A 20,677-nucleotide genomic window follows, 5' to 3' on the forward strand; every position below is an offset into this window, starting at 1 on the left:
GGCAGTTTTAAGATCCAAACTGGCCTGGGTTAGCTAAGTTTCTGTGTAAGGTGACTGTTTTCCCCTAATTAAAAAGAAAAGCAGAACTAGTCTTAATATTAACATTTTGTCCCAACAGCTCTGAAATCTTTGACCATGCAAGTTCTGAACAGTATGGCGGCGTTCATCGCCCTGCCGTCCATCTTACAGAGAATCCTGCAGGTGAGCTCAGAGGGGCAGGGAGGCCAAATATCGATTGATTTCGGTTATTTTACCAATAAGTGAGGCTGAGATTCAGATCACCTATGTCTTGGCATTACCCAAATCTCTAACTAACCTTGAATCAGTCTTACATGGTGTCACCCCATAGGTCCCGCCCTACCTGACATTGCTTCCATGGGGTTCACACACACATTTCCTGGTGTTTGTAGCCCCTGGGAGACAATGGGCACCTATTTCTGGCTGATCATACTTTTAGATTTAAAAAAAAAAATCTCTAAAAATGTAGGCATTCTAAGTAGTAGTTGTTATTTCAGTTTTCTAGCTCATTCTAAAAATACTTCTAAGTTAAAAACTCACCCCAGCTGTAAATTCTAGCTAGCCTTTTGTCCAGAGTTATTGTAAGAAACATTTTCTCCTGTTTTCTTTGGCAAAAACTTAAAACCTCCCGGCTTCATAAGGAAGAGAACACTAAAAATACTCGGAGCTGTATTTTTAGTAAAACCTGTGAACATTCTTGGGGAGACAGCAGGAATTAGACCAGTCTTCTCTCATCCTGTGTACAGTAGTAACGCGTGCACACTCGAGCGCAGACACTCTCAATGCACGCACACACGCGCACATGAGCACACAAACATGTGCACGCACACACAGAGTCAAATAGTGCCAGGACTCCACTGGTCTCGATTTTTATCCATTGTAATGTCCCCACAGCTCCTTCTAAGACTCCCCAAGTGCTTCTTCTCAGGTGCTCTGAGGCTTCTGGGTGGCCAGTCTGATTTAGGGTACTGCATGCAGTAGTCACTCCATCACAGAGTGCTATGTCCGCAGGAATTTAGGACTCGGGGGGGTGTTGCTCAGCAGTGGAACCCTTGCTTGCCTAGTGTGAGGCCCTTGTTCATCCCCGATACCAAAGGAAAAAAAAAGCATGAGTATCGTATATGGGGTTTTCTGTTTAGTTGGTTGGTGTTTTGAGACAGGTCTCCCTGTGTAGCCCAGGCTGGCCCCAAACTCAGATCTCCTCCTACCTCTGCCTCCCAGTGCACCAACACACCCAACCCTCAAGTGTGAGTTACCGCATTCAGTCCTTGGCAACTATCACATACTGAAGAATTCTCCAAGGTAGACTGTTTCCATGTGTTTTAAATATATTAATCACAAGGTTTGAAAACATATAAAGAGACACCTCCATGAGGCTAGAAGAAATGGATCTAAATCCCAAAGCGGATTCTGTCTTGTATGCACACTGCGCCTTATGGTGAACTTTAGCCACACACTATGCCATATAAATTATAACAAAAATCTGCCTCTCCTTTTGCAAGGCATCACGTAACTTGGAAACGTTTCGTTTCAAAACTGATCTCTTTGAAGCCTTTTAATATTTGAAACTCTTGGCTTTGACTTACACTGGGATTCATTACAATTGTGCTGTTTGCATTATTAATTAACTTCTCACTAATCAGGGGGGTGTTTTGTTCTTAAACTTACCCATTTGTGTTTATTGTAATAGCTTTGCCCCTGTACATGGACAAGGATTTTTTAAAAGTACTTTTATTCATCCCAATCCTTTGGTACAGGGAAGGCAGTTATATAGATTGTGGCTAACAAGTGTGTAGCTCAGTTGATAGCATGCTTGCCTTGCATGCAGGAAGCCCTGGGTCCAGTGCCCAGCACCACATCAACACCTCGTGTGTAGGTGTGGCATGCAGAGCCGTCACTCTGGAGGTGGGGAAAGGATTAAAAGTTAGCAAGTTCCAGACCAGCCTCGGTTATGTCAGACCCTGTTTTAAGTCTGCTGACAAAGGAGAAAAACCAAAGAAGTGTCCTGGATGACAGATGGGAGCTATTGCCTGTTTCCTGAGGCACGGTTTTGATGACATCATTTCAATTATCCCCCATTTAAGTTTCTGTTTTTGAGGAACAGATTAGTTACCGTGTATTAGTTCTCTTTTACCCAGTTCCACTGATTGCTTGTATAAATGAAATGAGAGTCTGCCCCACAGGAGCTTCCTGAGAGAAAATGTTAGGATTCCTCTGTTCACAGTGTTTCACGTGGGAAACATTGCATTTTAAGGACTGTCTGCTCTGCGCTGTCCTGAGGAACTAGTGCATCTCCATTGCTTACCCTCGGTCTACATGTAATAGCAGGAGAATGGAGGCAGGAGAGCAGGGCAGGCTGGGCCTGGAGGCTGGATCAGGTGGTCACAGGGAGGCTGAAGGGCATCCTGGCCCAAGCCCAGAGGTCAGGTGACACAGGCCAGGCTCACCAGATTAGGCCGGGCACAGGTTGTGAGACCTGGGCTAGATCTGAGGACTGGGGAGGGTTTGGGGAGGGTAAGACCCACCAGGCTGGGCCCCATTGCAAGATGTGCAGGGCTGGCCTGGACCTGGAGCAGATCTTCTTTTTAAATTGGCAGTTCCTCCATGACTGTTTGTCTTTATTCGTGAGATGTCTGTTCCAGAACTTTTGCCTGCTTTTTAGCTGAGGCATTTGCTTTGATGTCTGTGGGTTTGAAGTGTTCTTTCTATAGTCGTTTATAAAGTCCTTGATTGGGTATGTATTGGGTAGATATTTTCTCATGTGCATCATGTATTTATGTATAGATGGTATGTAGCTAAATAGTTGTCTTTTAGGTGCCACTGTGTTAGAAAGAAGTTGAATTCTGGATGATCACATTGGACCTCTTGACTTTGCGTTTGTGTAGCCCCTCCTGGGTTCCAGTGGTTTTTCCTTGTTGACCTCTTAGACTCCTTTATAAAGGAATGTTGTTATGTAGCTCCCAGTTCTAGGACTCCAAGGCCATAGCCCCATGTCAGTCCCACTTGGTAAAGACTTCACAGTGTATGTGATCATATGGCAAGAGCTTGTGCAAGAGGGAGCGTTACATCCCCAGAACAGAAGCCAAAGATAATGCAGATGGCCACAGTTCTTTAGTAGCAGTGCTGGGGGAGCAACATGGCATCTCATGGAACTGCCTTACTAGTCCTGATATTTTTACTGTTTTGGTTTTGCCTACAGTGACCTAAACACTTTCCAGTGGACCTCTTATAGATGCCACTGTCTCCTAGCGTTGCCACACTGAGGACTTAGCTGAGTGTCCAGCACAGGAACCTGTGATGATAAACCACACCCACATTATAGAGTCTTTGCACTTGTCCTTTTGATCCCTGAACAGTCTCACATTTCTAGAGAGGAAGGTACCGTTCTGATCTTACCCCAGTTTACTGCTCCTGGGTGAGAAACTGGTCCTCTGGCTTCACATCTCTGGCTTTCTGCTCTATCTTGAGTTGATGCATTTTTCAAGTTCATATTTACCTAGCAATCCCCCAGGGAGAAGGTAGGGAGGGATGGTTATTTAGACACATAATTGCCCATATACAACTAAAGTAAGTTAAAGAGTTCCTTAAAAGCTTCCTTACTTATTAACCACTTACGCTCCTAGAGAAACTGAATAATTCAGGTTCCAGGCATCACTTTGAATAAATACGCACCAGTCAAGACATTCTCAGCATATGACCATGTCTTCTGAATTTTTTTGGGGGGGGGGGCGTTTTGAGACAGGGTTTCTCTGTGTAGCTTTGGAGCCTGTCCTGGGACTCGATCTGTAGACCAGGCTGGCCTCAAACTCACAGAGATCCGCCTGCCTCTGCCTCCCTAGTGCTGAGATTAAAGGTGTTCACCACCACCGCCCAACAGGAACTCTTAAGTTAGAGAGGCATCACTGGGTAGGGCAACAAGATGGCTCAGTAGTGGGAAAGATGCTTCATGACAAGTCTGACAATTCTAGAACCTGTGTAAATGTACAAGGATAAAGCCAGCTCCTTAAACACTGGCCTCTCCATATATGACCCCCCCATGTCTCTCTGCCTCCCTTTCTCCCTCCCTCCTTCCCTTCCTTTCTAACTCTCTCTCTCCCCTTCTCTCCCTTCCTCCTTTCCTCTCCCTTCCTGTCTCTCTCCCTCCCCCTCCCCCCCACACACAATGATAATAATAAATACAATCAAGGATTTTTAAATGGATACTGCCTATGGCTGAAGTCATTCTTGATTTCTAAGAAAGCTACTTGCAAATATCCTACTGAAAAAACCACGAGGCTGCTGTGTACACTCTTTCATGGAGCCATGCTCACACTTTAAGATAATGCTCAGTTAGGAAACAAATCACATATACATGTGATAGGCTAAGTTCCAGAAAGCAGTGGGGGAAAGTGGCAACCATATCCTTTTTTGGCGAGCTTTTGAAACTGTATGTGGGCACCAAGTGTGTCTTCCTCCGCAGTTAATGGCAACTTATAGAGAAACGTCTATTGTTTGCTTTAACTTTTTTGGGGGCCCACCACCTAGCTCCCAAATAAATCACACATGGTGGCTTAGGTAATGGTCAAGTCCTGGGAAGACCAGCAGTAACCTTGGCTGATATCACCTGTCAGGATTCAGGAGGTCTCCCCTGAACACACCTGATCCATGTTAACCCTGAAGGAATCCACAGCCTCTCATCTCCTGTGGGAACAAAACTCCAAAGCATTTTTGATTTCCTTTTGACAAATATAGTTTTTGACTTTTTAAAAGTTAAGGTATTCCTAAAGTATATAGGCTGATTTATTTCAGCAGTCCCTCTTTCAATTCTAGGTCTCTTTGCAGCTGCCTTTGCTTTTCAACAATCAAAAAGTTCAAAATCAACACAGCAACATACAGGATCCAGACTCCCTGTGTATTTCCCATCTTATGTGGCTTTTTTTCTTTTACATTACTTTTACTCTCTCTTTAAAGACTTTATTATTATTTTTAAACTATTCATTTCTTTCTATGACTATACTCTTTTTCTTTTCTTAAGCCTTATGCACATTGTTAAACACACTGTAACCTGTTTAGAGATTTTTCCATCTAGACCTCTTTTATTATATATCTTCAGCCCTTTTTTGACCCTATGAGCAAACCTTTAAACTGCTAACCTACACCTTGATCCTCCACATGGGCTCTCAGCTTGGTCCACCCACTTCTTGGGTAGTGAAAACCAAGCGTGAAACTTGAAGCCCATGGGAGGTTTGTCTGACCAGAAACTGCATTCAGCCTTCCTAGAGCTCTAGAATGCCGATGCTTGCACTGTGGCAGGCATTTTTACTTAGTTTTTTGTTCCTACTTAACGTACTGTCTGCTCAAGGGCTTGCCAGCAGGCACAAACTCTTAAAGGAGCCTTATTTTATTTTTTTTTTTTTAGCTTTCTCAGGCACTATGAAAATGGGAGTACCACGTTGGTACACCAAAATGTTGTTGGTTGTTTTCTTACTCTTTGTCTCTTTGAGGGCCTGCCACCCAGCTCCCAAATAAATCACACACAGAGGCTTAGTCCTAATTATGGATGCCAAGCCTTAGCTTGGCTTGTTTCTTGCCAGCTTTGCTTAACTTATCCCATCTACCTTTTGCCTCTGGACTTTTCCCTTTCTCTTACTTCTGTAAATCTTACTCTTACTCCGTGGCTTGCTGTATAGCTGGGTGGCTGGCCACTGGAGTCCTCTTCCTCCTCTGGCTACCTCTTCTCTCCTCCCAGATTTCTCCTTCTATCTATTCTCTCTGCCTGCCAGCCCTGTCTATCCTCTCTCCTGCCTTGCTGTTCGCCGTTCAGCTCTTTATTAGACCATCAGGTGTTTTAGACAGGCACAATAACACAGCTTCACAGAGTTAAATAAATGCAACATAAACTAAAGTAACACACCTTAAGATAATTTTGTATAACAAACATCAGCAGCTTTTTTTATGAGAGCTAGCTGGATGTTGCAGAGTGATGATGAGAGCTGGTGGCTGCCCTAAGCTGTCCTTAAAGCCTTGCTCTCATCTCGAATTCTATAATTGATGTGTTGCCTCAGCATGAGTAGTTTTTCTGGTTTTGCTTTTAAATTATGTATATTGAAGTAAATATAGAAATGACCTATAAAGATGACGTCTTTTTCTCTGAATTTAACCTTTTAAGACATCTTTATTCCCTGGGCAGTGGCGGCACACACCTTTAATCCCAGCACTCAGGAGGCAGAGGCAGGCAGATCTCTGTGGGTTCAAGGCCATCCTGGCCTACAAAAGCGAGTTCCAGGACAGCCAGGGCCACACAGAGAAACTCTGTTTTGCAATACAAACAAATAACAGCAACAAAAGGATATCTTTATCTTTCAGTCTCTCTTGTCAAACTCCAAAACTATTAGTACTGTAGCACATTGACCGGCAGGTTAGAATAGATGTTAAATTAGATGTTTATAATATTGTAATACCGATAGACACTGTGGCTAAGAGATGTCTGTACCTAATGGGAGCTTCATCAGAACATAATTAAACAAGGATGAAAGGCATTAAATAGATCTATTTTTATGCAAGGAAAATGAAAAGAGGAAGTTATCTGGTGGATGTGTGGTATGAGTTGTTTTTCCAAAGGACACATCTGAGATACAAGCCAGACTTATGAGTGATCGCCCCGGTACAGGGCTCTCTAGCTCAGTGATGGGACCTCCAGCAGAGACCGGGACTCCAGCTGATAATGCCTGCTCAAGCCCTAATGTATTATAATTAGTAGAAAAATACAGAGCTATTTCGTCCTTTCCATTTCTTCAGTCTCACAGCCGAAAGCACTAGAGGAGTCAAATCCATGAAGAACAGCTCCATACTGCTCTAGAAAAACCCCAAGCTTGGTACTAGTCTCTGTTAGAAGCTGTACTTACTGCCCAGCCTTCCAGAGCCTACAGCAGAAGCTGTGATTGAAAATGAGTAAGCTCGACAGGCAGGTGGTGATGCACGCCATTAATCCCGGCACTCGGGAGGCAGAGGCAGGTGAATCTCTGTGAGTTCAAGGCCAGCCTGGTCTACAGAGAGAGTTCAGGACAGCCAGGGCTGTTGTATAGAGAAACCTTGTGGTGGGGGGCACGGAGACATCCAAAAAACAAAGAAAGAAAATGAGCAAACTCTGGTGTTAAATTCACCAAGTTTTTCAGATCTCTACCACAAAGTTACCAGAGACATTTCTGACAGTTGTTTATCATTCAGTTTAGTTACCCTTACTTTCCACCATAAATTAGTTTTTTATGCATCTGTACTTGGGAGGGCAGCATAAATATGGGAGACCATAAAACTTGATTTCTTAAGTTTCCAGATGCACATTGCAGCTTTTGGCATAACAGCTCTTGAACAGAGTTTGCGCTCTCAACCTCAGCGTCTTCATTGGCTGACGGTGTTGAGGGACACCAGTGAAGCGTATTCAGTGGCCCTGCAGCACCTGCTGGGTTCTGAGAACTCCCTAAGATGCAAGTGTCTGCGTGTGCAAGCCCTATATAAAAGTGTGAGTTTGTGTAAATCCTGCACGTCCGGCCCACTTCTTAAATGTTTGGTTTTTGTGGTTCTGTAGCCCAAGCTGGCCTCGAACTCAATATCCTCCTGCCTCCACCTCCCCAGAACTAGGATCACAAGTGCATCACCTTGCCTGGCTCTCCCTTACACACCTAGTACAATGTAAATGATATGTAGATAGTTGTGATAAAATCATATTGTGCAGGAAACAGTTACAATGCAAAAAGTCTGTACATGCACAGACACAGTCTGGTCTGTTGTTTACTGTGTATATGTGTATATCATATTCATATGATATGTGTATATCATATGCAAGTGCCTGTTTGTGGGATGGGGTAGATAGTATAAAGTGTTTTTTCCCTGTATTTGGAAAATTCTACCCCTTTAACAAGTACTGTCTACTTGGATCATGGTTGTATGCCTGGATTTCTCTGTTTGACAAAAGTCACTTGTCTTGCACATAACCTGGTGTTAGAGCAGAGTGATAGGCTTGACACTTTGATATGTTAGTAATTCCTAAGATTGTAATTATCAATCCAGTCAACAATAAAGATAAGGTCACACAAAATATGCTGAAGATGAAAATTGCATAATACATTTTAGATAGAGCAGTTTGTCAATATGCCTACAGTCATAAAACTGTCCTCTAGTCCATAATTCCCTTTCTGGAGATGTCCTCTTACAAAGGAGTCAGAGGTTGACACCAAGATTATAGTCATCAGCTGTGATATGAGTTAATGGTGCTGGGGAAGAGGAGACCCTGGACATAACAGCTTAGAATGATTAGGTAAACAACTTTATTTTAACATGATTCCTATTCTGTAGTTTTCAGAACTATTTGATAGTGGCAGAGAGTACTCACAATATAACATTAAGTAAAAAATATATGTGAGGTGATCAATTGTATATGCTGAAAAATGCATCCTCCTTCGTCCTTTGCAGAACAGGGCTGAAGGAGTATCGGCCAAAGTCAGCAGTCTCTGGATGAGTGGATTGCAGTTTGGAGGTTTTTGAAGAGTTTTTGGTCCACCTAGTGTTTTCAGGATTATGCATAATAAATATGTGGCTTGGAATACCTACAATGAAAAATAGTACAGACAACTTGGGTTTCTAAATAGCTGTGATTTATCAGCAGTGGCTTTATTACGAAAAAAAAAAAATGCTGGAAGCTGTTTGTTTCCAAAACTGGGGAAATTTAGCTAGTTTTAACCAAGAGATGGCAAAATGTGAGAGCCAAGGAATTGTATGGATTCTGGTATTCTTAGATAACACTTATTTTCACGGAGTGGATAAATAAGAACTCAGAGAGGGAAAGTTGGTGTCTAATCCAAAGAAACTTCTCAGAGAAGAAGTGATAAAATGTTTGTTCAGACTTGAAAAAAAGTTGTTTATAGAGGGGACTTGGGTAACCTCCATTTTATTTTCCAAAATATTTGAGATGTCCAGAGAGAAATAAATGAAGCACCTTCTGGAGAGGGTTCATGGAAGAATGGGTATGTTATGACTGTTAGTGCTTAGGCTGGCCATGGTAGCCCGTTCCTGTAAATCTGCCACTTGGGAGGATTGTGAGCTTGAGGCCAGCCTGGGCTGCCTCACAGCCTGGGCTGCCTCACAGCCTGGGCTACAGTGTGAGATGCGACCGCAGGGGAAGTAACAACAACCAGCCATAACAAGCACTTAATGTGACGTTAAAATCCCAAGAATCATAACAGTTACATCTTTTTTTCTGATTAGGACCCAATTTATGGAAAAGGAAAACTTGGAGAAATCCAGGGCCTTATTCTGGGGATGTTGGACACCTTTAACTATGAGCAAGTGAGTAATCTGCTTGCGTCTGAGTTTGTCTAAAGACAGAAAAAACTTGTGGTTTTTTTCCTGTTCTTTTCTTTCCTTCTGCTTGAGTATTTTTGTCTTTGAAAAAAGTCACAGCTTACTAGAAATAAGTAGACTGAGATACATATGTCCCTTTCCCTACTTGTAAGTTTCCTGTGAACTTAACTTATAAACTTGTGTGTGCCCGTGCACACATAGAATATTGAAATGCATCTTACTTATTTTATGATTCATTGGCAATCAGACTAGTATTTTATTATATGATAAACTTTCTGAGAAAATGATTAAAAACCTTTAATCCATAAAAAGGGTCAGAGAATTATAGAAAATAGCAAAGTAAAACTGAATGACTGTTCATTTAAGTATTCTGCAACATTATTGCTACTAACTAGAAATTGTCATTATTCCTCTCTTAACTCAAGATTGCTGTTAGAGCTGTTAAGATTCAGCTAGAGCCAGCTCGGCCTTGTATACTTTCTTCCTTAGGATAGTGCCAGGTGCCATCTCCTGTGTTAGATACAGTATCTGCTTTTGTTAGAGTTTAGGAGCGAGAAGAAGAAGAATTGAGAGGCAGAGCTTTTCTTAAATGTTTTCCTTAAGAATTGAGGCTGCCACAGATGGCACAGGGAGGCTCCATGTCCCCACAGACGCAGGCCCTGGGACCTGGGGGGAAAGCTGAGCACCGCTGGGGAAGTCATAGAAGAGAAGAGAAGGGGGAGGCTGACTGGATGGTGTTAGCATACCTTGAGGACAGTTAAGTAGAAGTTTTGCATTACAGGTCAAGTTAAAGAGCTGAACTGTATAGCAAGGAGGTGGGCTGTGCTCAGGTCTGTCTTGCCCTTCGGACCGACAACCTGACTGCATGTCTCAGTGATGTGTATGCAGGTTGAGAATTAATATGGTATGAAAGCACTTTACAAGCATAGGCAGCCTTAAGGTGACCTCATGTGTTAGCAGTGAAAATGTCTTAATGACAGATGACAGGATCTTGAGCAGCTTCAAGTGACTTTTAAGTGCCGATCAGAAAATGAGATCTCTGCCCAGGGGAAATGAACGCTGAATAATGACATTAGCTTTCCAGTGAATTGATACTTGAAACACTGCCATGCAGCAGTTTCCATCAGAGGCCAGGGATCCAGGCTTTCTTATCACAACTGTCGGGGCCATCCAGAGAGAAGTTATAAATGCACGCAATAGATTTGGCCTTATCGAGTCATCTGAAAGCCATCAGTACTGAATCGAGCCACAGAAGGGCAGAGCACACATTTCTTAGGAGCCAGTGACAGATTTGAGCGTTTGAATGTGTGCGTTCGTCATCACTGTGTGGGAAGGGTTCCCACTTGAGATGTTGGGTCGTCTCACCTCCAGTTTCAGCTGTGTTGTTCATTAGTCCCTGTCCTTCATTTTAGCCTTTTGTTTTGACCTTCCGCAGACCTTGCTGGAAACCACGACCAGCCTTCTGAACCAAGACCTCCATTGGTCACTGTGTAACCTCAGGGCTTCAGTCTCCAGAGGACTCAATCCCAAACAGGACTACTGTTCTATATGTTTACAGCAGTACAAGAGACGCCAAGAAATGGCTGATGAAATCATTGTCTTCAGGTAAGAGAGGGAAGGGATATTAATGGCCTTGGCCCGAGTCTGTGACCGTGCACAGTCAGCCATTCAAGCCGCCGGCAACATAGGCAAGAGTTCCTGCCCTACAGCCCTTCCAGTCTGAGTGGGAGTCGGGAGGGGACATCAGGGGTCTCAGACGTTATATAAATCCTGTCTAATCAGAGTTAAGATGGAAAGAAAAGGCAGCAGGACCGGAGGGTGAAGTGTGTCCCCGAGAACAGTGCTGTGTCAAGCAAGCAGGATAGTGTATCTCTCAGGGGATGATGACCTTGAGCAGAATGAGACAGAGGTGGGTGTGCGGAGAGTCGTTTGGATCAGAGTGGCTCTGGCAGGTGTGACCAGCTTGCTGGTGCATTGGATGTGGAAGTGGAAACTAGGTCTCTGACTTGAGAAATACAGTGAATTGTCTGAGGAGGAACCAGTATAAGGAACTGGGAAAACAACAACTCTGTCCTGCAGCTCTTAGGCTTGAGGGAGCTGCCAGACTCTGAGTAGGTTATGTAATAGGCATACTTTATCAGAAATCCAGAGCCATGTTGAGACTGGAAATAGTTAGGAGTCAGCAACACAGAGATCCTTAAGCCGCAATACCTAGAGGGAGACGTGTCACACACAGGTGACACAGGGACCGGAGACGCCAGAGTCCAACTTCCTGGTTTCAGACGTTGACTCTGCCATGTGCTAATTTATCATCTTTTTCTATCTCAGTGTCCTCACTTGTGGACTGAGATGGCAACAGTGACTGCATGTTGAGGTTTTGTCATCAGTCGACAGTGCCCGGCGTGAGGAAGCGTTTTTGTGAGTGTCAGCTGTGCAGGAAAACCGGCAGGTCTGGAGATGCACGAGGAACGCGTTCTCCTCGCACTAAGAACCATCCCTTCAGGAGTCGCTTATTGAGAACCTGCTTGTCCTGGTTGTTGTTGATGGTTTTGGTTTTTGTCAGTTCAACTAAAGTCATCTGACAAGAGGGAACCTAATTGAGAAAATGCCTCAGTAAGATTGGCCTGTAGGCAAGCCTGTGGGGCATTTTTTTTTATTAATGATTGTTGTGGGAAGGCCCAGACAATTGTGGTTGGTATCACCTTTGAGCAGGAGATACTGAGTTCAATGAGAAAGCAGGCTTGGGGCTGGAGCATGGCTCAGTGGTTAAGAGCTCTTTCAGCGGACCTGGATTCATTTCTCTGCACCACATGGCAGCTCACAACCGCCTGTAACTCCAATTCCATGGGATCTGATACCCTCTTCTGGCCTCCATGGGTACCAGGCATGCAGGCAAAATACCTATACACACAAAATATAAATAAATAAATAAATGAACCTGGCTAATGAGGAGCAAGCCAGTAAGTAGCATTCCTCCATGGCCTCTGCTTCAGTTCCTGCCTTCGGGTTCCTGCCTTGAGTTCCTGCCCTGTCTTACCTGAGAGTTGTAAGCTGAAATAAACTCTTTTCTCCCCAAGTTGCTTTTGGTCATTGTCTTAGTTATGTTTTTATTGCTGTGATAAGATACCACAACCAAGGCAATTTATGAAAGAAAGAATGTATTGGAGGCTTACAGTTTCAGAGTCCTTGGTGAGCAGGGCAGGAGCATGGAAGGCAGGCATGGTTCTAGAGCACTAGAGCAGCAGCTGAATGCTTATGTCTTCATCCAGAGTAGGAGGAGAGCTAACTGAGAATGGCATGGGCTTTTGAAATCTCAAAGCCCACTCCCAGTGACACACCTCCTCCAACAAGGCCACACCGCCTAATTCTTCCCAAACAGTTCTACCGGCTGTTTGGCAAGCATTCAAAGATTTGAGCCTCTGGGGGCTGTTTTTATTCAAACCATCACAGTCATGGTGTTTTATCACAGCAACGGGAAACCCTAACAAAGACACTACTGTGAACCAGATCTACTCAAGATAAAGAGCAGCATGAACAAAATATGAAGCAGTGATAACCACTATAGAAAAAAAAGAATAAAACATGCCGAGAGATTTGCAGACGTTTGGGGGAATGGCTGTTTTATATAGCATGTTAGGAATGCCTGACTGTTGAAATGACTTATTAATAGACAACTGTGAACCTAATTAAAACGTAATTACTTATTACCTTAATAAGAATAAAACAGTATAGAAGAAAGAGGATGTTGGTAGCTACTAATTTATAAAGAGCAGTTGGGGGACACCCCCCCCCTCCCCCCCCCCCCCACCCCCCCACCCCCGGTGTAGATGATTTTGGAGTGATTTTAGGACCTAAGGAAGTGGCTATCTAATTTGTGGGATGTGTGTTCAGCTGGGGTTAGGGATGTGGAGGCTGTCAGGTAGCACATTCCTATCGTGCTTGACGGCCAGTGAGTGGGTAGCACAAGAGGTCTGGACAGAGTGAAGAGAAAGCAACAAGAGAATGCCCAAGGGACAGCAGAGGTCAACCGGACAAGAACTGGGTTCTTGTACAAAGATGGGCTTTTCTTCTGAGAAGGCACTGGGTAGTTTTGAGGATGGAAGTGGTATGTCAAGGGTCACTGGTTGCTGTTTTTAGAGTGGACCACAGAGGGACAAGGAAGGAAGCAGAATGACCAGTAAGGCGACTTCAGTAGCCTGCATGAGAGATGGCGCAGTGCAGTCAGTCAGTAGTGAAGAACTAAGAAGTGAGAACTCTGGGTACCATCTGAGAGCAGACCCAGCAGGATTTGCTTCCAGATGCACTCATCATGTGCAAGGCAGGAAACTGTGGATGACTCCACACTTCCTCCAGAGAAGCTGGAAGAGTGCAGTTGCTGTTGCTGAGATGTAGAACGGTGGATGGAGATACACAATGGAGGTTGAGTTAATGAAAGTTAGGGGCTTGCATTCGCATATGTTAAATCAGGACTCCTGTTAGACTCCCAGGGTAGACTTCTCAAGGAGACAGATACATAGGGCTGAAGGAGATGTCTGGCCTGGCGGTACACACCTGGGCGTCATGAGCCCGTGGCATTTTAAAGGTTTGGAACTAGAAATAATAACTGAAGGAGCAGGGATGGGTAGAGGAAGGACAAGTGTGTGAGAAGTAGACTCTATACAGAAAGAAACAGCATCAAGAAGGAAAACTAGACAGCCAAAGAGAGGGCTGCCTTCTACACTCCTCCAGTGTTGCTGGTTAGAATAGGGGATCCCGAAATGACCACTGAAGCATCCTCAGTGCCACCCCTGGATCCCTCCCTAGGAGCAGTACTCAAGCTTCCGAGTGTGGCATCTGTGTGAGGGTTTCAAGTCATAACCACCTGGAATGTGGTGAGGACACTCGTGCTTTTACCAAGCCACTCAGATAATTGTGACTTTTTCCCACTTACTTTTGAAACCAGCTATCAGAATGCTACAGTTTGAGCGTGAACATTGGCTCAGCTCAGCTTCGGCAGTCAGAGAACTCATGGAGGCAAACCTACTCACAGCTTAAGAATCCAAGTAGGCGGTGGTGGCACACGTCTTTAATCCCAGCACTTGGGAGGCAGAGGCAGGTGGACCTCTGTGAGTTCGAGGCCAGCCTGGGCTACCAAGTGAGTTCCAGGACAGACAGAGCTACTCAGAGAAACCCTGTCTCGAGAAAAAAAAACAAAAAAAACAAAAAAAGAATTCAGTAGGTGAAGTGGGTTCTTAAGGGGAGGATATCAGTGAGTACATGTCCCTGCTGATTCTTGTCCCTGTACAGCCAGCCACTAGTTCATTTTGGATTTTTCTTCACCACATACAAGTATACCACCCTACCCTATCATAATTCATGTTTATGGACTTTATACTAAGGAAAAGTACAAATGTGTCTTCATTTTGCAGCTGTGGCCATTTGTATCATTCATTCTGTCTACAAAGCAAGGAATGCACCCTGGAAATTGAGGGCCAGACCAGATGGACGTGTTACAAATGCAGCTCAAGTAATAGAGCGGGCAAAGTCAGTGAAAATCCTTCTGAGAATAAGAAAGGCCGGCTAACCTCCTCACAGGTGAGACTCGGTTCAGCGCTGGCGTGGCCTGTGCTTTTCTCGTCAGTCTGGCAGGCCTGGCCTGTGTCGTCAGGTCCCATAAGCCTCCAAATTACCTGATAGAAACGGAATGCGTGACATCTCCTGCTCAGTCGTGTGGAGGGTGTGAAGAGCCTGTCTGCTCTGCACCGACACACTGATGAGATGTGTTCTGTCCTCTGTCGGGGACCTTAGCCAGAGTGGCAGGTCAGCGAGGACAGACGAGCACCCGCCCGGGAAGAGCGTGGCATCACCACTGTCTTGGAGCTGGTGATGGACAGCTGCTGCTTGTGTGCTCTGTGCATGTTTCTTTCCCGAAAGATCTTGGTGCAGCGTGTGCATTTCAGAAACTTCTCACTGCCCCTGGAGGCTGGGAATAGAGCTCAAAGTTCGAAACCTCAACCCCTAGCTTAATCTTCCTGGCACCAGCCCTCATTCCCAAACTATACAGGGGTCCCCAGCTCCCAGTCATCTCATTGGCACACGAAAAGTGCTCTTCTTGAAAGGGCGGGGGTGGCACACACCAAGGTGGCATAGCACTTGGGAGGCAGAGGCAGGTGAATCTCTGTGAGTTTGAGGCTGGCCTGGTCTACAGAGCAAGTTCCAGGACAGTCAGGGCTACACAGAGAAACCCTGTCTCGAAAAACCACAAAAGAAAAGAAAAAAAGTGCTCTTCTTACAGAGGAGATTCAAAAGTGGAATTGGTTTTTTTTGTTTGTTTTTTAGATTTATTTATTTTTACTTTATGTATATGAGTATTTTACCTGTATGAGTTTGTATGTCTGTGTACAACGTACATGCAGTGCCCAAGGGGGGCAGAAAGAGGGCGTTGGACTTCTTGGAAATGGAATTACAGAAGGTTATGAGCTACCCCGTAGGTGCTGGGAATTGAACCTGGGTCCTCTGGAAGAGCAGTCAGTACTCTTAACTTCACAACCCCAGTTCCAGATTTTAAAGAGCTCTTTGCCAGGACCAAGGGACAAAGGCCAATAATTGTATTCTTACTGCATGACAAACACAGATGAACCATGCCAGAAGAACAGAAAATGAGTGTACCTGAGTCAGATGTAAAAAATCATGGGAGATTATGTCAGCTGCCCCTGCAAGGGAAAATGGGGAGGGGAATAAGATGGGTAGGTAAGAGGAAAAATGAGGCAGACGTGATAGAGAGCAAACCTCTGCTCTCAGCAGAAGAGGATGTGCATTAGGACACGACCATGGTTAGGTCTAGAGGTGAAGAGCTCCCTCACAAGCGTCACCTCCCGCATAAGGTGTAAGGTGTAAGTCGCCATCTGTCTTGGAACCCAGCCTCTCCTCACCGCCCTCAAGCCCCGGAAGCTCCTGATGCATTTTGACTGACTTTGCATGTGGAATGTGAACTGGGCGTGGGGACTTAGCCTTTTGCATGTTCTTAGTCATTGAATGGTCTTTGTACCTTAGTAAAAAATTGGTTAGCACATACTCTGAACTCTTTTCAGTGATACAAGTATCTGTCAGTTTTCTGATTCTGTCACTGTATGGGAAATTTGGCTGCAAAGTTGTGTGAGTCCTTCAGCTTTGCTTTTAATTCTGACATTTGACTACTCTACTTCTGCTGCCTTTCATTGTGTGTGTGTGTGTGCGTGTGTGTGTGTGTGTGTGTGTGTGTGTGTGTGTGTGTGTGTGTGTATGCATGCGTGCGTGTTGGTTTTGAGTTTCTCTATGTAGCGCTGGCTGTCCTGGGAACTTGCTCTGTAGACCAGGCTGGCCACAAACTCACAGAGATCTGCTTGCCTCTGCCTCTGTCTCCCAAGGGCTGGGATTAAACGCGTGCGCCACCACTTGGCTCATTACAATTTTTTGAAACAGATAATACATTTACTGGTTGGCTATGAGTAGGAAAATGCATCTGTAAGGAAAAGAGACCCTCTATATAAATATAATACTAGCCAGTTACAGTTTGACCAAAAAGATTCCACTGAAAAGAACAGTAAAGGCCCTTGTTACCACCAGTCCATCTGGTATAAAGTCGGTTTCTTATCACTCTTTGCAAAACGCTGCCAAGGCAGATGTAGCTCTTGAGCTTAGCATGGCTAGTGTTTGGGGTTTTGCAACATGAACGGTAAACAAGAGTTCCAGGGCATCACACAGTATGTACTGTGAATAACAACCACTCTACTTTACATCAGCATCCCAGTTTTAAAATTTTATGTAACTAAAAAGAGCAATGTGAACATCTTAAAATACTGTTTACCGGGGTTGGGGATTTAGCTCAGTGGTAGAGCGCTTGCCTAGCAAGCGCAAGGCCCTGGGTTCGGTCCTCAGCTCTGGAAAAAAAAAATACCACTTACAATTGGGGGACCCCTGCTCATGTTCTCTCAGTTACCTACAGACAGATGTCCTGGATGTTGTGACTGACTCATCCTCTAAATGCCTTGCCTGGGCTGCCTACATGACCCCTACACTTAAAGTCACAATGGCAGCAAGCTCTGTAGTTTAAATAGGAAAAAAACGGGACTTCCCCTCCCTCGTTTTCATTGAAAACCTCATTATAAATTTTAAAGTCAGCTTACTGCTCTCTATAAGAGAAAACTCTAAGCTCATGTTAAGTTCTGAAACCATTTACAGTATATTCATTCCCACATCTCCATACCTCAGGCACTGCAAAAGAAAACACTCAGTTTGCCTGCCTTTCCTTTTACCTCCTCAGTGCATGTAAGAAAGGTAAATACTTTAAAAATTAGACATCCATGTCAACAGCGTTTCTCCCTGTGGGTGTCTATTCTGTGTGGCAGATAGGGCCCACAAGGAAAGGGTTGATATGAACCATATCAGATACATGAAGTGTTTAGCTTCACACCAACTTTATGAGGGTGAGATAGTCCTGATTTTACAACTGAAGAAACAAATGCAGCTCAGAGGGGAGAGCCAGTGTTTGAACTCATGATTTTCAGAACACTGCCCCTCCATCCTTCCAGGAAACTGCCTGGTAACTCTAACTGTAAAACAGATGTACATGTATTGCCGCTTGATTGTCCTCCACATCGTATGCGTCATTCACATTTCTAATCATAAACTTTAAGTCATAAGTATCAATTCCGTAGTATGGTGGTTTTCACTAAAGTTCACTGTCAGCAAGTTTTCCTTTGATTCTTTAGTTTTCTTTGAAGATCTGTCCATCCTGCTTACCTCTGTCCAGAGAGAGAGCATGGCAGGAGCCACTCGGCTTTCACATGCTTCTCTCTGTACACAGGATGATTGAATGTGTTTGAAATATCCCATTGCCCTTGGAACACCATCCTGTCAAAGAGCTTTTGATTTTATCTTTTTGGGAAAGGTGATAACTGATAGTAAATTCTCCAGCTTCTGACTCCAGCTCAGCTCCATGCAACACTTACTCCTTTGCAAACCTGTGGTCCTGGCTGGTCAAGCGCTGTCTCCTGCTATTCTTACCTAACTTCATGTCAGCCAATACATACAGCCAATCAAATTTACATACTAGTTGTCTACCAACAAATTGACATGACCAGGACATAAGTGATTCCCCAGAACACCTCTTTCTCCTGGAATAAGGATTTGATCCTGAATAACGAAGAGAAATGATCCAAATGAGTTTCTTTGCTTACTCTCGGGGATCTCAGAGCCAGTGTCGTCTTGGCTGGGCTGTCTCACTCTGTTTCTCTCCGTACACAGATAAAATGCACAAGAGAAACTAATTTCAGTTGAAGTATTCAGCATCCTAGTCTAGTATCTCAATACGTTTATTCATTTATATTAATATCAAATGATTTCAGTTTCATCTTAATTTATTCACTTATTAAATTCAAAGTAACATAATACCTCCACTAGCATTAGATGAGGTGAACTCACTATTAAATTTTTTAAAAGTGACTATTGAATTTATATTAATTTTAAAGTACAAATTCAAAGAAAAAAAGATTTAGTAGATCTCAAACATTACATTGTAGTTTTGAATTGTCACAGGTACACAGTTGGTGTGAGAGGCAAATAGAATGTTATAGGTGAGAACGTTGGATTGAGCAGCAGGGAATATACTTATCTACAGATAGAACCTTTAAGCTCATCTCGGACAGGTACAAAGTTAGCAGCCATGTTTAAAAAAAAAAAAACATTTCAAACAACACAACAGGATGCAGAAGGGGTCTGAGGAGGGAAGCGGAGGGCACTGTGCCACATGCCTGCAGGCCCAGCTACTCGGAAAGCTGAGGCAGGAAGGTCCCTGGAGTGTGAGACCTTCTGAGCAACACTGTGAGCTGTGTTGGGGGTGGGGGGGGACTGTAAATGTGGAAACTGGTGAGGAAGGAGCAGGGACGAGCGTGTTTGGTCACCGGAAACACTGATAGTTTTAAAACAAAGGCTGTGATATGGCCCAGGACCGGGTTGTGCACAGATAGCCACACCTATTACTAAACCTCTTTTCCAGATCTATTGTAATGAATGGCTTAACATTCCTACCAGTCAGCAAAGGCTTGTGTCCAAGACACCTGAGAATAACAGTAATGAAAAAAGAATTTTCAGCCGTTGTGCGTAACTATATTTTTGGTGGACATATAAAGGAAGGACTTAAAAAATTCTACTCCCCCACAATGTGAAAATACTCATCTTGTCAGTGTTCAAAGTAATATACATTGAAATAGCAGTATGCCATTGCTTTAACTTACTAAAGTAGCAGGCTCTTAGAAATATTTATTAAACTGGCACACATTTAAAAATACCCTTTTTGTGCATGCGGGTGTGTGTGTGTGTGTGTGTGTGTGTGTGTGTGTTTGCATGTGTGTATGTGTGTTTCTATGTGTAGAGGCTGAGTTTGTAAGATGTGAGTGCACCCTGTATGGGGAGGTCAGAAGTTGGTGTCCTGTCTGTTGTCACCCTCATCTGCTGGAGGCATCATGGTGGCATGTAGGCAGACGTGGTACTGGAGATGTAGCTGAGAGTCCTACATTTTGCAGGCAACAGGAAGTTGACTGAGACACTGCGTGGTATCCTAACCATAGGAAACCTCAAAACCTGCCCCCACAATGACACACTTCCTCTAACAAGGCCATACCCACTCCAACAAAGTCACACCTAATAATGCCATTCCCTATGAGCTTATGGGGGGCCAATTACATTCAAACTACCACAGTGACAAAGGACATAAAAGGTAGGATTGCCCAAAACCTACTTGAGGAAACTTGCTAAGTCATTGGTGAGGAAAGAGGAACTGAGGCAAAGCCCCAGTCTCAGAGAAGAAGAGAACCCGGGAACTCAGAGGAGACAAGGGTTTGCGGGAGTCAGAACAAGAGCAGCTCCGAGAGAGGCCAGATGACAACTTGAGGTTTAAGAGCATTAGATGGAACAGTGTCCTAGATGGATGGATAGCCAGGAGTAAGGTCTGTTCCCCCAGTACATATGCAAAGCTTAACACCCACAGTGCATTAAGACCCCCCCAAAGATGGTTTCACTGTGAAGGAAGAGGAGAGGATTAGGGCTAAGTGCTGTTTTGATCCCACCAACAAAGCTTAAAAGGAAGCCCTAAAAGATAGAACTACTTACAGCTATTTAGAGCAAAGCTCAAGAGTCTACAAAAATTTAGAACATGGACAACACCTAACGAGGTAGAATTCCCACTCCCCGGTGAGCAAAGAGGCAGGAAAATATGTCAAAATTGACAGTTTTTGACCCAGAAATGATACAGGTGATAGAATTGATAGAACATTTAAAATTATCATATGCTCACAAAACCACAGTG

The 20,677-nt window shown here is 44.1% G+C and overlaps 1 protein-coding gene across 1 annotated transcript in view; it reads left to right on the forward strand.

Annotated features, from left to right (window-relative positions):
• Positions 1-20,677, forward strand: part of Vps8 (VPS8 subunit of CORVET complex) — a 153,509-nt gene that overhangs the window by 84,855 nt on the left and 47,977 nt on the right. The window contains exons 19-22 of the mRNA XM_059277052.1: positions 119-201; positions 9,259-9,339; positions 10,790-10,959; positions 14,763-14,928. Of these exons, the coding sequence (XP_059133035.1) occupies positions 119-201; positions 9,259-9,339; positions 10,790-10,959; positions 14,763-14,928 (500 nt within the window). The remainder of the gene's footprint in view (positions 1-118; positions 202-9,258; positions 9,340-10,789; positions 10,960-14,762; positions 14,929-20,677) is intronic.

Source organism: Peromyscus eremicus, chromosome 12, assembly GCF_949786415.1.
Source record: "Peromyscus eremicus chromosome 12, PerEre_H2_v1, whole genome shotgun sequence".
Lineage (NCBI taxonomy): Eukaryota > Metazoa > Chordata > Mammalia > Rodentia > Cricetidae > Peromyscus > Peromyscus eremicus.